At 40.3% G+C, this 17,375-nt stretch overlaps 1 protein-coding gene and 1 pseudogene across 1 annotated transcript; one reads left to right on the forward strand and one right to left on the reverse strand.

Moving 5' to 3' along the window:
* Nucleotides 1–4,142: 4,142 nt before the first annotated feature.
* LOC148033911 (tetraspanin-8-like) lies at nt 4,143–7,889 on the reverse strand. The gene is made up of 2 exons (XM_087682398.1): nt 7,190–7,889; nt 4,143–4,695 (listed from the first exon to the last, which is right to left on the reverse strand). Exons 1-2 carry the CDS (start codon nt 7,751–7,753, stop codon nt 4,189–4,191), a joined length of 1,071 nt encoding a protein of 356 aa, XP_087538524.1. The 5' UTR covers nt 7,754–7,889; the 3' UTR covers nt 4,143–4,188.
* Nucleotides 7,890–15,239: 7,350 nt separating this feature from the next.
* On the forward strand, nt 15,240–16,908 carry LOC148033912 (uncharacterized; annotated as a pseudogene).
* Nucleotides 16,909–17,375: the final 467 nt, after the last annotated feature.

Consider the following 17,375-nt stretch of genomic DNA (forward strand, 5'->3'; position numbering starts at 1 on the left):
ATATGATTTTTTTAAAATGACAGATGAGCTAAACTTAAGTCAAACAATTGAGCCATGTAAAATTTTTTATATTTTAGATTTTGTAAAACCCTAAAGCAATGCGTCCTCGAGTGTCAATCTATTGGCCCCTCCCTGCCCCTCTTTTATGAACCTTTCGTTTGTAACTAAGGCTATTTGATAAAAATATCAAAATATTTCAATATGTTTTCTTTGAGCTCTATATAATATAAATAGTTTGACTATTAAAAAACATTTATACAACTCACTTGGAAATTTTTTTAATAATGGAGGATTGTTAGATGACAATCTATTAGCCTCTTTACCCTAAGCACATGGCGCTCTCTCTCTCTCTCTCTCTCTCCTACAATGCAACCTATCTCAAGCTCTAGCATTGCTGCTTCCCATAGCCGGCCAAAAAGTGGGCAGATAAGCAAACAAAGCAGATTCTCTCTCTCTCTCTCTCTCTCTCTCTCTCTCTCTCTCTCTCTCTCTCTCAAGAATCGAGCAAGAAACAAGTGCTCAGCATGACAAAGCGCATGGATGCGGCTACACCAGTGGGATGGAATGCTCGGCTCTCTGTGTGTGTATCCGCGGGTGAGCTTCTGGCCCTAGCGAAGGGAAAGGGGCAAGGCAGGATCACAAAAACTCTCTCTCTCTCTCTCTCTCTCTCTCTCTCTCTCTCTCTCTCTCTGTGGATAGAGTACCAACGGATGGAGCGCCACCAAAGACGGATGATTTTGTTTATCATCCTAACCATTGACATATTTTGCTTATGCATAACAGTGGCAGCGATGGAGAGAGAGAGAGAGAGAGCGCGCACCAAAAAGTGAGGGAACAAGAGGAGAGAGAAAATAAAAAAAGTAAAGGGGGAGAGAGAGGGGAAAGATGGGTGAGTGAGGAAAAAAAAAGGAAGAAAGAGGAGAGGAGCAGAGAGAAGAAAATAAGGGGGGAGATTAAAAAATAAGTAGAGAGAGAGAGAGAAGAAGAAGAAGAAAAACAATAAGAAAAGGGAGGGAAGGAGGGAAAGAAAGACAAACAAGAGGGAAAAACAATGAGAGAGAAAGAGGAGTGAGAAGTGAAAAAAATAACTAGAGAGATAAAATGGGAAAAAGATAGAGGGACGAGAGGGGGGAAAAGAAGGAGAAGAAAAAAAGTAAAGGGAGAGAGAGAGGAGAGAAAAGAAAAAGCAAAGGGAGGGAGGGAGGGAGGGAGAGAGAAAGATGGGCAAGAAAAGTATGAGAGAAAAAGAGCCAGGAGAGAGGTGAAATTTTTAACTAGAGCAAGAGAAAGGGAAATAAAAATGAGAGAGAGGGAGGAAAGAGGGGAAGAAAGATAAAAGAGAGAAGAGAAAAAGTAGAGAGAGTGAGAACGAAGAAAAGGAAAAAGAAGGGGGGAGAGAGAGGGAGACAGAGGGAGAAGAGGAGAGAGAAAAGAAAAAATTAGCAAAGGTAGGAAGAGAGAGAGAGGTACAAAATATAAGAGAGAAAGAGAGAAGAAAAAGAAGAGAGTGAATGGGAGGAGAGAGAAGGAGAGAAAAAAAGGACGAAGAGAGAGTATGGAGAAGAGCAAAAAAAAAGAAAAAAGGGAAGAGAGAGAGGAGAGGAGAGAAAAATAAAAATAAACAAAGAGAAAAAAGGGGAGACATGAAAAGAGAGACAAAAAAAAAAGGAGAGAGGGGGATATGAGATGGATGAAAAGAAAAAAGAGGAGAGAGAGACCGAAGAAAAATGAAGAAAGAGAGAGTTGAGGAGAGAGAACAAAGGAAAACAAGGGAGAGGAAAAATAAGGAGAGAGAGAGAGAGAAAGAAGGGAGAGACTAAGGGAAATGAGGAGAGAAAATGTGAGAGGGAAAGAGAGAGGAGTGAGAGAGAGAAAGATATAAAAAAAGAGGGGAGAGAGAGAGAGAGAAAGAGGAAAAAAATACAACAAAAGAAATTAAAATAAGATAAAAGAGGGAGGGAGATAGCAATATGAGAGAACAACACACACACACACACACACACACACACACATATGTATATATATATATATATATATATATATATATATATATATATATATATATATATATATATATATATATATATATATATATATATATATATAGAGAGAGAGAGAGAGAGAGAGAGAGAGAGAGAGAAAGAGAGAATATAAAGATTTGGATCACATGAAGCTATTGCAAAGCGGCCTAGTGTATTGTGTGATAGGGAAGCACACAATAACTTTGCTTCCCTTGCAATGCCCCTAGCGTTCCACACATGCGAAGTGCACAAGGAATTCTAGTATGTTTTATACCTATAAGACTCTAAGTAATCTCTAATGTTTTAGAATCTAACTCAAAGGAAATTTGTGCCAAAATTCCTATTCGGTCTTTTTGCATGGGTTTACACAAGTTTATATAAAGAAACATAGGAGAGCAAGGAGAGTGGTGTATCAAAAGCTAACAAGGTATGGATGGACATAACAAGTAACAAACATTATTTTTGCAAATACATGAGATCATAATCAAAGTACAAAAATATGGACATAACAAGCAAGTTTTATTTGAAAGCATAGTCTTTCTTAATTGTATAGCTTTCTTCAACCTTCTAGAGGTCGTATGAGTACATTTTTAAAAGTTTCATTATGATTAGATCATGTCATAGGATTCATATTTAATGCGATGTTTTCACCCTATGCTCAAGAAAAAGTATTTATGAATCATATGAGAGAAAATCTATATATACATCCAAATATGTGAGAGTTCTCTATAGCAACAAAAAGCACAAGTGAGGACATACCAATTAGTGATCTTTAAAACTCAAACCAATGTGGAATATTGAATCTAAAGCCTCAAAGCAATTGCAAGGGCCACATGATGGCAATGTCCCAATATCTATGGCATATTGAGTTTAGGGCCCTAGCAAATATGGCAAACAACCAATATACATGTGATGGTTGCATTCACCTTTAGACCATGTTCCATCATGGTGTCATTCTATCATGTAACTAATAACACAAACATCACATCAAGGTGCACCCTTTGCCCTCCCCCCACACAAACACATATATATGTACACATGCAAGCACATGTAATGAAGTTTCTCATAAATTCTTGCATACTCATGGATCCATGTGGGCTAGAACCTTGTAAGGTCTCTTTTGTGTGGCTCAAAGAATTGTCTATAAACTTATAAGAGAGTAAACACACTATTAGTAAAGCTATTAAACTTATAAGAGAGCAAGCACACTATTAGTAAAGCTATTGATCCATGATTTAGATCTCTTGTCTGGCTTTGGAAGCCACCCAAACAAAAAACTTAGACAACTATATTCACATGCATACATATAGATGGATATGTGAAAATTTGATGTGTGATCTATGTTCCTTGCCCCTCTTTCCCAAACCCTCTTCTCACCTTGTCCAAAGCTTAATATGTTTTACATTTAAGTCATACATTTACAATTGCCTACTATGTACACTTAATAGAATCAAAGATTTTATATGTGCAATGTGAAAGAGGAGTTTGTAACTTTGAACTTGATCAACTTAAAGCATTAAAGCATTATGACAACTTGTTAACTCTAAAAGCCACATATAAGATACACATACACATAAACATAGATTTTTTAAATTTCCACACACATGCACGCCTAGACACATCCATGTGAGTGTGCATGCATGCACACACAAGCAATGCATGCATGTGCATGCACGCACACAAAAGCAATGCATCATGTGCATACACACATTTATTAATACAATATGATGTGTAAATGAGAGAGAAAGAATTACTCATTGTAAAAATAAAACTTATTGCCTCTTGAGATCGGTGGGGATTTACATAACATTACGTGCAAACCATGCAATTTATCCTTTTCACATTGCTTTCGTGTCCTAACTTAGAAACAAGGCAAGTAAGATGCAACTTTACAAGCCTGTGAACCATGCAACACCACTTAGGATAGCTAGAATTTGGTTACTTCAACATGCACACGTGCTGATCATTAAGTTGTCTTAATACACATACTACATGGCGGCTAATTAATGTGGTGATGTTCAAGATTTGGATTAGGCATGATATGAATGTATAGATAATTTTTGTTAGACGTAGATCCTCTAGGGTCTACATGATGACGACGACGACAAGGATGGAGAGAGAGAGAGAGAGAGAGAGAGAGAGAGAGAGCTTTTATTTGATGGCGCAGTTAGGGGTGGAGCATGCGCTGGTGGTCAGCTTGTAAGGTGTCGGAGTCCGGTATTTGGGTAGAACTAGCTGCGGGAGAGGGGGCAGCCAGTCGGGAAAAGAGAGGGAAGCTGCTGATGAAGGTAGAGAGGGGGCGGGGCTGAGGGAGCCGGTGGTGGTGGTGGTGAGGATGAAGATACTTGGGAGGGTCGTCGGGGAGGTGGAGGTGGCGGCGGCGGAGGCGGAGGCGGCGCTTCTGGGAGGCGTTGTGGAAGACGCAGCAGGCGAGGGCGTAGACGAGGAGGATGAGGGCCAGCGCGACGGCGTTGACGAGGGCCACCTTGGACCAGTCGCGGCGCAGGTTGGCCAGCAGGCCGGCCTTGCAGGTGGAGCAGCCCATGCACTGCACCCGGGCCTCGTTGCTCCAGCTCCCGCAGTCCGGGCTCGCCGTCGCGTTCATCGGGTCCGCCCACACCCCGCCGTCCTCCAGCGTGTACTCGCATACCGCCGGCGGCTTGCAGCACCCGATCTATTCCCACCCACCCCACCAGCACAATATGATTAGTCCCATGAGAGTGCTCTCTCTTTCTCTCTTAAGTTGCTACCCTATCAGTAAGTTGCTTATTAGCAACTTGTTAAGTGGCTACCCTATTTGTAAGTAGCTTATTATATCAACTTGTTTACCCGAGTTCAAACCTCCCTCTTTTATACAGGCTACACTAAATGACCCTCTCGATGTAGGAGATGAACTCACGAGTCACAACCATTTGATAATTGTGTATTCAGCTTAACCTATTGAGCTGCACCCACACACACACACACACACATGCTCTCTCTCTCTCTCCCTCTTATACACTTATAAAGAAGCAAAGTGATGCGCCAACATATAACCACAGCCCAAACATGTTGAGGTCAGCATTCCCCACAAATCACACCCACAAATGTTCCCTCACATTCACTCTCACTAATATGAAATTTTTATACACATATAGAGCAAAGTGATGCGCCAACATATAACCATAGCCCAAACATGTTGAGGTCAGCATTCACCACAAATCACACCCATAAATGTTCCCTCACATTCACTCTCACTAATATGAAATTTATATGCATGTAGCTGGACAAGCAGTGGGAAGAGTAATAATATATAAGAATGCACTTGACAGATGGGCTTGAAAAAAAAAACAGCCAATCCTTTAGTATTGTCTTTTCATTTCTATTAGAATCTATTTTTAATCCTTGGAAGAGGGCATACACCATGTAAGCGAGCATGTTCCTTACAAAGGGCCAAATAGGGCTTGTTCAAATTCCTTTCTTCGCATAAGTGTGCCACTCATTACATGGCTCTTACATGATTTGTTTGCCAAAATATTTGGAGGGGGGAATTACCCCTTTGTGCACATGAGTGTTTATTATCCAGAAAAGAAAATAGTTCCAACAATTTAAAAGTAGCATTAAAATCAAACATAACATATGTTCTTTATTTGTTGGAGGATTTTGGCCAATTAGATTGGCCGATAGCTTAGAGTAGAAGAAATAACTTACATCCACCCCAATCCCCAAGTTGAGGCCAAATAATGGACAAATTTTGGCAACTAAATTGTCACACATAGTGTGGCTCTCAAGTGCAAAGTAAAAATGTCTTTTTGGAAATGCAATCATTATTACTCTTTTGAAGCTTTTTCAATAGATAATATTAACATTTTGGCATGTCTTCTTAATTTCTAAACATGAAATTGGATTTTTTTGAGTGATATCAACTTACCACATTCACATGCACTTGCATAATACCATGCTAGCATTGCATCCATGAACAAATATGCAATCTCATACACTAAATAAACAATGGAGTGTAATCTCAATGGGATCCTCCTCAAAGACTCTACAAGGAGGATAAGTTGATTGTTCTATTAAAGAAGAGTCCAAACAAATGAATACACCATGTCCACATCTCATACATGTCCAATCAAGTGATGTAGCTTCATAGACTCAAACCAACAACCTTGCTACTTAGACTCAAACCAACAACCTTGCTACTGTGAGCCCAAGCTTTAATAGTTTGGATGCCACCTTTCGTACTATAAGCAATCATGTTTAATCCATCTCAATCACATCTCATTAAATTGAGTTGGAAATGTTTTGATAAAATGACTTTTAATGACTTTTATATTCAAATATCCTACTCAAGCCCATTAATTTCTTTACTACTTTGACATGACAAAGTATACTCTCATTCAAAGCCTTCATTTTTAGGGTGTCTCATCCCTTTGTTAAAAATTTAGGATGATGTCAAGGTAAAAATTAGGGTAAATTTAGCCCAACGGCTATTTTTTGGAGCTTTTTTGGTGTCATGGCTTATTTTTTGAGCTTAAAGAGTAAAAAAATAGCCGATATACACAAAATCTTGGAAAGTTTTAACTAGAAATTGGTCTCAAATAACTAGAAAAGAAGGCTTTTCCACGACATTTTGCCCCATTTTCTAAACTAGATATTGTGTCAAGAAAAGATGTGCCAACCTCTTAATACTCAAGAAATGATAGGGTTGCTTAAATTTTACATCGCATGATCATGGTATGTAATGGTATATGTGATGATATACCAACAATTAATTGGGAGACATGTAAGCTATTTCATGATGATAGTTCTATGGGTGACTACTAAAATTTAAATTATACGTCATCAATATTCCCTTGAACTTAATGTATCAGAGCTATGTACATGCAAGTCGTGGAATGAACTTTTGGTCCATGACCTTAATTTGGACTCAAGGTCATGTGTAAGTCTTTAACTACTAGTCAATGAACTAAATATGGAATTTAAATGGGTGGCAAAGGATCCAATAGATTGATCAAACTTACCTAGATAAGGAAACCGGGGTCCGGTAAAGAGAAACCAACTTCAAGCAATGAGGCATAAAGTAGCCAGCTCATGTGATTCAAACATGCTAGTTTGCACTAAGACAAAGAATTAATGGCCTCTTAGTTTGCACTAAGACAACTCATGAAAGTACCAAAAGAACTAACCTGCAAAGAGTTGAGATGTGTATACAAGAATTTGGGCACGAAGCTAGGGCGAGCCATGCCATCGGTAGCACAGATGTTGGCGGCAACAAGGCAGCTCTTAATCTTGCGCCAGTTGTCGTTGTTCCGGACGCGATGGGCGAGCCAGCCAGAGTAGGAAGAGAGCTGGTACTGATGGTCTTCGACACTATCTGTATCGTCAGTATCAGTTTGATTAGTAGCCTGGCGATCAGAGTAAGAAGAAGAAGAAGCAGGAGGAGACTCGTTGCTGGTGACGATGAGGGCGAAGGTGGTGAAGCAGAGGAGGGCGACGATGAGAAGGAACATGACGAAGAGGTAGATCCAGAGGAGCCATCGCACGGTCCAGCAGGAGCCTACGAAGCCCGCCATGGACAGCAGCAGCATGAAGAGGCCGATGCACATGATGGGCGTCTGCAGGAAGCGCGTGCACTCGCTGTCGTGCTTGGACGCCAGCCAGAAGCCCGTCGTTAGCACGGGTATCGACAGGAGCATCGTCGCAAAGTTGAGGATGGAGATGCATCTCTCGCTGCCGCTCATGCTCTGCATTGCAGCTTATAATATAACTATGATCGTAAAACTTGTATGTGATGAAATGCAGCTAGCCTAATTGCTTCCAGTACTCTCTGATCCCTCGATCCCTGGCAAGCTCTCTCTCTCTCTCTCTCTCTCTCTCTCTCTCTCTCTCTCTCTCTCTCTCTCTCTCTCTCTCTCTCTCTCTCTCTCTCTCTGTGCGTGTGTGTTTGGGTTGGGGGGTTCGGGGGGATGGGGGATTAATAGCTTTGGTCCATCGCAGACAGTCCCTGTCTTCTTCCTCTTAAAACCAGGCGAGTTGTTGACGATGGCTTCTTGACGTTCTTTCTAGCTGCTCTCCGCTCTCCTTACTAATCTTTCCCTTGCCATTTTTAAGGCCCCTTCAGACCGAAGCCTTTGCTTAAGCCCTTCGTTCCACACATAACCCCTTCCTCCTAGACTTTTCAAGTTCTTTTGAGGTGTAGTATTATCTTACTTATAAGAAAGATCCTATACTCATTTACATCAATGGTGCCTTTCAAGTATCTTTTTAAAGAAATGGACTTAACAAACCACATATTAACCATTAACCAAAGTTGTAATAATGCATGAGTTAGATTATGTAATAATATGCCTTCATCATAGGTGGATGTAACATGGGTATTCCTAAGAACCTCCTATCCTACTTTAAAAACTAGGGCTTTCTTATGACCTCTAAAGGCCACCAAGATGTTTACTTTTAGTAACCATAGGTTTGAAGTGAGAGGGTTTCTTCCCAAACAAGATTAAGTTTCTGCTTCTCCACAAAAACTTACCGACTATGGCTTTGAAAACATTCCAAGTTTGAAGTGAAGCTACATTCATAATGCTTGTAGCCTCCCAAATAGCACAATTTTTATGGATATTGAGTCATGGAGCCTATCTTTTCTCATCATCTTACAAAGCTCCTTCCAAATAGGTATCACCTTTGTGTATTCCCAAATTACATGTAGGGTAGACTCCTTAGCTCTTTTACAGAGTAAGCATAGGGGAGAGATGCCCTTCTTTTTGAGAGTCTCTCTTTACTAGTGCGATCAAATTTGTCCATGACTACTTTCCATCAGACCAAATTTAGACTAGGGGATGGTGTTACCCTCCATATGTTTTTTGCCCTTCTCTTTCATGTTTACATCATAGAGTGAAGCTAGAGTTGAAACCTTCTTGAAATGATTAGTTTACCCTTTGCAAAAGCCCTTTAGATTTTGACACTTCCACAAAATTTTACCCTCTTGGAACATCATACATTTAAGCAAGTTTCCATGATGCACTCTAGGCATTGCAAGCTAGTTCTCTTTTTTGAGTTTGAAGACCTTAACCATCCAATCCCTCTCTTTACTTGTTAATCCATAGTGCCTCACTATGTTACATAAGAACCACCAATCATTTGAGTCCTTACTTCGATTATTTATCTCCCATGTTTGAATTTCCTTGATTTGGTAACCTTTCATGTGATCTTATGCACTAACCCAAGTGGTAGAATTAATAAGTTATTGTTGACTTTTTGTAAGTCTCATGCAATTTCAAAGTTAGTGATGTAACCTTTGAGCTCACGGCTAGCATAGTATCCTCTCACTTGATGTGAGGCTAAGCATTTCCCTAAATCTTAGTATTGTTAAGCCAATGTCTCATAATCTCTATCCAAGTTTGTCAAGTTTCCTTCCTCTTGATGAGGAGTGATATGCTCAAGAGGAGGCCCTTGTCCTTGAGTCTCTCCACCTCTAGGCCTCCTTTGAATTTATTTGTATTATTGATATTTGACAATGGTGTGAGTAAATTTTGTCTCTCAATGTCCAAGAAGTTTTAAATGAGCCTTGCACTAACAAGCTAGTAAAATTTATTGAAATTAAAGACATTGGCTACAAAGATTATTGACATTCTCAAGACCATATTTAGCATTAATAGTGTACATGTAAATGTTAGTTGAGTAGTCAACCATTTCGAAAGCTTGCTTGCTAACTTGGTCTTGTCTCTGTAGCCAATCCATTATTTAGTTCATGGTAATTCCAACACCAAATGGTACCATGGGTATCTCAATCTTACACCATGCTTAATCAACTTGAATGCATATCCCAAAAACCATTGATGTGGTTCCTTGAATTAAAAAAGAGTAGCTCATTAGGCACATTGATCTTAGAGGTTGATAGTTTAGCAAATTGCTTATAATTATCCATTAATTTGTTAACATTCTTATTATTAACCAAAACAATGGTGGAGTCGTCGTTAACAAGAATTGGGGCATAAAGATTTGTCCCATTGGGATATGAAGCCCTTTGATTATGCCCTCATGAGCTCTCTTCTCCCTAGTTTTTGGAGCAAAGGTGTCTATAGTTAGGGTTTTTTTTTTGGGGGGGGGGGACTAATGGGCAGCCTAGCCTAATGGACCTATCAAGAGAGAAGGGCTCTAATGTAAGAACATTAATATAAAAATAAGTAGCTTCTAGTGAGACTATATTTCCCACCATTTTGATGAAGCCATGACTAAATGCCTTAGCTAAGAGAGAAGCAAGCACAAAATCCTAGCTTATCTTATTAGAAGCTTTTACTAAGTCCATGTAAAGTTTGATTGATGACTAATCCATAGATAATTTTAAGTTTAAGATTGCATCATGCATCCTCCTCCCAAGAGCAAAAACTTGATTCTTAAATCCACGACCTTTGCTACTAATGCATATGAAGTATTAAGCATAGTCAATGGTAAACATTGCACCAAGGTTTTCTTATTCAGTGATTTCAAAATAGATATGTGAGCCTCAACTTAGCCTCTATAAGCAATGACCTAGTCATCTTGCGATGGCTAAGAAATCTCAGAGCATTTGTGTTACATATCTTCCATATGTGTTATAAACATATCAAGAGGCTGGTTTAATTTTTCTTTGTTGTGCAATGCACGGATCAATTAGAGCTGACAACAAGTTTGTCCTCAGTCATCTAGAGTGTGAGTTTGGTATCGGATGGAGCCATAAGAGGATGCTGTGCGACATGGCTCAATTGCTGAGACATCGATGAGACAATGCACAATTATTACCTCCAATGAGAGAGAGAGAGAGAGAGAGAGAGAGAGAGAGAGAGAGAGAGAGAGAGAGAGAGAGAGAGAGAGAGAGAGAGAGAGAGAGAGAGAGAGAGAGAGATGAAATCTTAAAAAATGTTGAGAAATTAAATGATGTATGCCCATAGAGGCTGAATGTTTGCCCAAAAGAGGTTGGCCCATAAGTGGCTTTGTATGGAAGATATGAGAAAAGATGTATGCTCTAGAAGCTCTAGGGAGAGATGCCCAGAATCCCATAAGCACAGTGAGGAAGAGTGGTACTATCCAAAAGCTATATAAGCATGTACTTGACACTCATTTCAATGTAATGGTACTTTCATTTTGTGTCACTCAAGATTGTGTTTGTGAGTCCAACCTAATCTATCTTGAAACCTAATTCACTTGAGTTACAATTCCTCAATCTAAAAATGTATCGTGTGTTTAACTTTCATCCACCATAGCCAACTAACTCTAGATCCGTGTTTCTCAATATGGTATCAGAGCCATGGCTGAGCTAGTTAGCTAGTGTGTGTCCTTTCTCAATCTCCTCTATCCCTCAAAGCCATCTACCATTGCATACGAGGTAAAGGAGCTCAAGAGGTCCAAGGTCATGGAGCTCAAGATAGAAAGGCTAGTCTTTAGCTAAAATTGATTGGTGGCTATTATCAAGCAAGAGGGCAAGTTTAGGGATCTAGTTCAGGCTTGGTTTGTAGCCTGCTTTGGAGGTGATATAGACAAGGGGTTTTCTTGAAGCCAAGCACAGAGCTCTATTGTTAAGAGTGGTTTTGTGGATTGTATAAGCTTTGGTCTGTCCATTAGATATGGTGAAAGCCCTTCTTGTCCAAGGGTTGAAGCACTACAAGGCAATTTCTATTCTAAAATAGCATAAGAATCCTACCTAGTTTTTCAGCTCGTGGCCCTGCTTGAAGTCGCCTTGCTTTGAAGCCATCATTAAGGCTGATCTGTAGACATTATGACGGGCCTCTATTCAATTGCTTTAGCATAAGTTTTGGTACTTCAGAAGACATGTCAGGCTTGCAGATGACTCAGTAAGGCCACTAGTAAGAGACAAGGGTTAAGACTGCTAGTGCTACTTACTTTGTTTCAGCCAGAGAAGAGAAAGAAGAAGAGGGCTCCTACTACAAACGAGTTTGATTAGTCAATTGCTCTATCTTAGAGCCAATTGTGGCACACCACACTCTCGGGGAACTTTCAAAGCATGGTGAATCGTGATCCAGATCAGAGACTTGTTATGTGGTAGAGGAAGAGAATGAAGAAGAGATTTGTTGGTGCTGTTGACCTGCTACATTGAAGAAGAGATCTATCACTGCCACTTGCCGCTAAAAAGGAAGCTTCTGCATCGAAGTCTAGATTTTCCCACACTCAACGACGTGCTTAGGCTCTCATGGCCAATGCACTGATGAAGATCACCATCACAAAATTGGCAGCTGTTCATGGCAAGCCTTTTTTTAATAACCCTTGTTTTTAAGGTTAATATTCCCTTCTCTAAACCCTATTCATGCCTTGTCTTACCCATTAAAACTCTTTCACACTTATATTATCAAACCGGCTCTATCCAACCCCTGTTTCCACTGCTTTCTACTTTGAACTCATTCCTAAAATAACTTTAAAAGGTGTTTTTATGTGAAGGTACAAAGGGAATAAGAGTGATCTTATATATTGGTTTTCTTGATCTTTGATAATTCCTACAAAGCACTATGTAAAAAAAGATTAGACAGTGCCATTGAGCAGAAATCCAATTGATAAGACCTTCTTGCACTTGAAATGATATGCCTACACCATGCTCAAATGTCCAATGCCATGTCAAGCCATGTACTCCAAAACTGAGAGCTATGCAAGGAGAAATGTGTTCATTGTGCATGCCCAAAATGTTGCAATGACTCAAAAGCCACCAGAATCCTAAATCCTATGTATTCCAAGATCTATGTAATGACAAGATACATCAATGTATCTATTTATATCCATCTCAAACTCACTAAGAAAAATGATCTCACAAAAAAGACTAGAGCACAAGTCAAAGAGCATGAAGAAAATAAAAACAAAGACCAAGAAGATAGAGGACATCACCAAAAGAAACCAAAGGAAGATGAAGAAGACACTTTCCACTGCTAACAACAAAGAATTTCCCATAGTGGATCTTGTTTCCCATAGTGGATGTAAAACCCTACCAAGATGTAAAGTTTCAAGCCTTGACTAGGCTACCAAAGAGCTAGTCTCCTGGTCCATGTTCACCTGCAAGAGGGGCAAAAGCCAGCAAGGTTAGCGACTCATCATTTGAGGGGGGGTGTTGAGAAATCAAATGATGCATGCCCATAGAGGCTGAATGTGTGCCCAAAAGAGGCGGCCCATAAGTGGCTTTGTATGGAAGATATGAGAAAAGATGTATGCTCTAGAAGCTCTAGGGAGAGATGCCTTGAATCTCATAAGCACAGTGAGGAAGAGTGGTACTATCCAAAAGCTATATAAGCATGCACTTGACACTCATTTCAATGTAATGGTACTTTCATTTTGTGTCACTCAAGATTGTGTTTATGAGTCCAAGCTAATCTATCTTGAAACCTAATTCACTTGACTTACAAACCCTCAATCTAAAAATGTATCCTGTGTTTAACTTGCGTCCACCATAGCCAACTAGCTCTAAATCTGTGTTTCTCAACAAAAACCTGTTCAAATAAACAAGATTGAGTCTATGGGGAATCGAACCCCAACTCTAGCCATAGATGGCTATCATCCACAAGAATCCCCACCCAACCCACCCATTGTTAGTAAGATTTGAAGAGAGCAATGAAAGAATGAAAATGATCAATGGAAAAATGTGTTAGGTCTTACCACCAATAGGGTCCATTGATACCAATTTGATTTTCCTGCAATCATTAAGAAAGTGGTCCGAATGATCAAGACAAAACACTTGATATAATACCTTGGATTTTACGATTTAAGTGTGGTTTGGAAAGAGATCAATGATCAAGTAAATAGCTTCATTGTCTTGCATTGTCTCTTGAAGCTCCTTGTTCATCATCTGTTGCATCATTGTTGCTCAATTCCTCTTCTTGGTTGTCCTCTTGTACTAATGTTGTGAGTGAATGGGGCTCTGTAGAAGTTGAGTCATCCTCTTGTAGACTCTCTTAGTCTGCCTCCCGTAGGTGGTGTCAAATACCCATCATCACTACAAGGGTACACACATATAGCGACGCTAAGTAGCGACTTTTTTTTTCAGCGTCGGTATTAGCATCGCTATCTGTGTTGCTAAAAACGTCGCTATTAGCGTCACTATTTAGCGTCGCAAATTGCGACGTAAATAGCGACACTAATAGCAACGACTCACTCTGGTAACATTTTGTGGAAACCCGAATGTTTCTTTCAAACACGCGTGTGAAGGTGGAGAGAAAGAGAAAGGGAGGTGAGCAAGGAAGCAAGCCGCGAGCCGCACGTGAGAAGAGGAGTGTCGCCCACATGAAGAGGTCGTGGAAGAAGAAGAGAGCACGACGGTATGCCCTGTTTTGGTTTCTTTACACTCTTTGTTTTGCTTTGAAATGTAGGTTAGAAAGTGTTGGTTTCTCTTCGATCTTTGTGTTGCTTTGCAATGTAGGTTAGGAAGTGTTGAAAGAGAGAGAAATGGAAGCGAGTGTTTTCAAAAATTTTCTTGTGTTGGTTTTTATTCTTTGCAATGTAAGTTAGAAAGTGTTGGTTTTTCTTCAATCTTTGTGTTGCTTTAATTTGCAATGTAGGTTAGGAAGTGTTGAAAGAGAGAAATGGAAGAGAGTGTTTTTATATTTTTTCTTGTGTTGGTTCTCTTCAATCTTTGCAATGTATATAGGGTAGGAAGTGTTGAAATATATATAGTGGAGTGGTCCCAATATACAATATAGTGGAGTGGTCCCAATATATAATATAGAATCGTTATTAAATTATCATTCCATTACATCGCAGTCAAGATGTCTAGCACTCACGACCAACATGGTGGTGATCGTGAGGCTTGGCTCAATCAATGTGTCCCCTGTCCATGCATGCAATGCAAATTGGCCATTCGTCGAAAACGTCGTTTGTTCATAGAGCATGTGCAATGGTATGGAGAGTTTTGAGTTGAGATAATCGACCAAGCAATCTTGAATTACAAGATTGCGGTAAGTTCTCTCTCATTACTATATGACATGTAATTGATTTAAGTATAACAGTTTGGGGTTATCTTAGAAGTTAGCTCCTTAACATCCTTTACAGGGTCAGGGCCATGTCGATACATTGCAGCCCGCAGATCTCTTGTGTCTAGTAAGACGGGTTCGTCCACGCTCTATACAAATGCCGTCCAAGATAACTAACTGTCTCATAGAAGGTGATAACTCTCAACCCCCTTCTATGGGTGAGAATGCTGGAGACATGGACGATCCTCCTACTTTTTTGGAGCCCGAGTTAGAGGACATGATCAAATCATTGCTTCCGATGGACTCGGAATCCCAAGATCCTTTAATTGCAGAGGCTGCCATCCCATTGTATGATGGGAGTCGGGTATCCTGTTTGAAGACACTTCTTGCATTGTTGAGCATACAAACAAAGTATGGATGGAGCGATGTGAGTGTGACATAGCTATTCATGTATATTATGATGTGTATGATTCTTTATTGAAAGCCATTAAAATGTGCTATGTAGTACTCTAATAACGTGCGTCATTGCAATTTGTAGAACATTGAAATCTTACATTTTGCCTACCCAAAACATGATGCCTGAGTCTTGTGATGATGCAAGACAAGTGCTGTGAAAGATAGGTATGGATTATAATTGTATTCATGCTTGCCCCAATGATTGTGTTCTCTTCCGGGGAGAGTTTGAATTGTTGGCCACATGTCCCAAGTGCGGTGCAGACAGGTATCGAAATGACTTGCAAGGATAGACTGTTCCGCAGAAGGTTTTGAGGCACTTTGCACTGATACCGCGTGTTCGTCACATTTTTTGGACCAAGAGTTTTGCAAAGTTGACTACATGGCATGCAGAAAATCGATCCATTGATGTTGTACAACGTACACCAGCTGACTCAGAAGCATGGCATCACATTGACGAGACTTTCCCTGACTTTGCAAAGGAGGCGAGGAATCTACGATTCGGTCTTGCCATGGATGGGGTAAATCCTTTTGGTTTACGTTCCACCTCCTATAGTGTATGGCCCATGGTCCTTGTTAACTACAATATACCGCCATGGCTTTCCACCAAGAAAGGACACCTTTTGCTCAGCTTGCTTGTGTCTGGATGATACAAAGTCAAGAATATGGATGTCTACCTCTCTCTACTGATTGATGAGCTAAAGGAGTTGTGGGAGGGAATTGTAGTGGAGGACATGAGCAAACATATTGGTAGGCGATCCACAACTATAAGGGCAATTCTTATGTGGACCATGCATGACTTTCCAGGTTATGGAGAATGCTCTGGTAAAGCATGTTTCCTTATTTTGCTAGTTTTCTTTGAGCGATGTTGGTGTTATGACATGTCTCATTGTACATGTGTGTTCTACAGGGCTAGTCACGTCAGGTTACCATGCATGTCCTCTGTGTGGACAAGGTTGGATTCTCGTATGTCAAAATTTATGAAGAAGATGGTATTTGAGGGACATCAGGCTTTTTTGCCAGAGGGTCATGTCATGAGAGAAGGATTTCTTGGTCTCCCTCCTACGAGAATGAACGCACTGAGCTGGTTTGATCGTAGGATGGTAGAGCAAGACTCGCTTCCTAGTGGAATGCGACGCTTCTCAATTTTCTATGAGCTGACTTATTGGAAAAAACTGAAAATTAACCACCTTTTAGATCCCATGCACATTTTTAAGAATGTGGGTAGCTTGCTATGGGACCACCTCACTAGGCAGCGAGACACACTAGGAGCGAGGATGGATTTGAAAGTAGTGGGAAAGATGGAACCATATCGGCCTATAAGTGGCATCGACGATCGAGTGCAATTGCCGCGTGCTCCTTGGGTTTTGTTTGGCAATGAAGTGTGACGAGTAAAGGAAAAAATCAAGTCCTTTCGCATGCCGACTGGCCTAATGCGTTCTCTCAAGACAGCATTCACAAAGGATGACCAACTGACATGACTCAAATCCCATGATTGGCATAAGATGTGTTAGGTATGTACGGTATGAGGTTGCGTATGGCATGATTCTGCATATTAGATTTCAGAATCTCCATTTGTTTATACACAATATTAATTATATGGTTTTCACAGTTCGTATTGCCGATCGCAATCGCGGGGTCTCTGACATCGGAGGTACTGACAACCATTTAGAAATTGTCCGAGTTGGTTCAGTTTGTCTCCCAAAAAGAGATTCACACATCATCGATTGAATCCGCTAAATGCATGGCAGTAGAGATTGCTTGTCTTTTGGAGAAGTATCTTCCCACTAGCATGCTCACGATACAAACCCATCTTCTAGTGCATATTGTAGATGAATTGCAGGTTGCAGGTCCAGTCCATAGTCGATGGATGTTTTTCCTTGAACGGTTCATGAAGACCTTAAAGGGATTTGTGTGACAATGGGCTCATCCTAAGGGTAGCATGGCTAAAGGTTGGTTAGTGTCAGAGGCCTTGGTGTAC

The sequence above is a fragment of the Lygodium microphyllum genome, chromosome 7 (assembly GCF_053477565.2).
Source record: "Lygodium microphyllum isolate KBCC chromosome 7, Lygodium_microphyllum_v1.1.10, whole genome shotgun sequence".
Classification (NCBI taxonomy): Eukaryota; Viridiplantae; Streptophyta; class Polypodiopsida; order Schizaeales; family Lygodiaceae; genus Lygodium; species Lygodium microphyllum.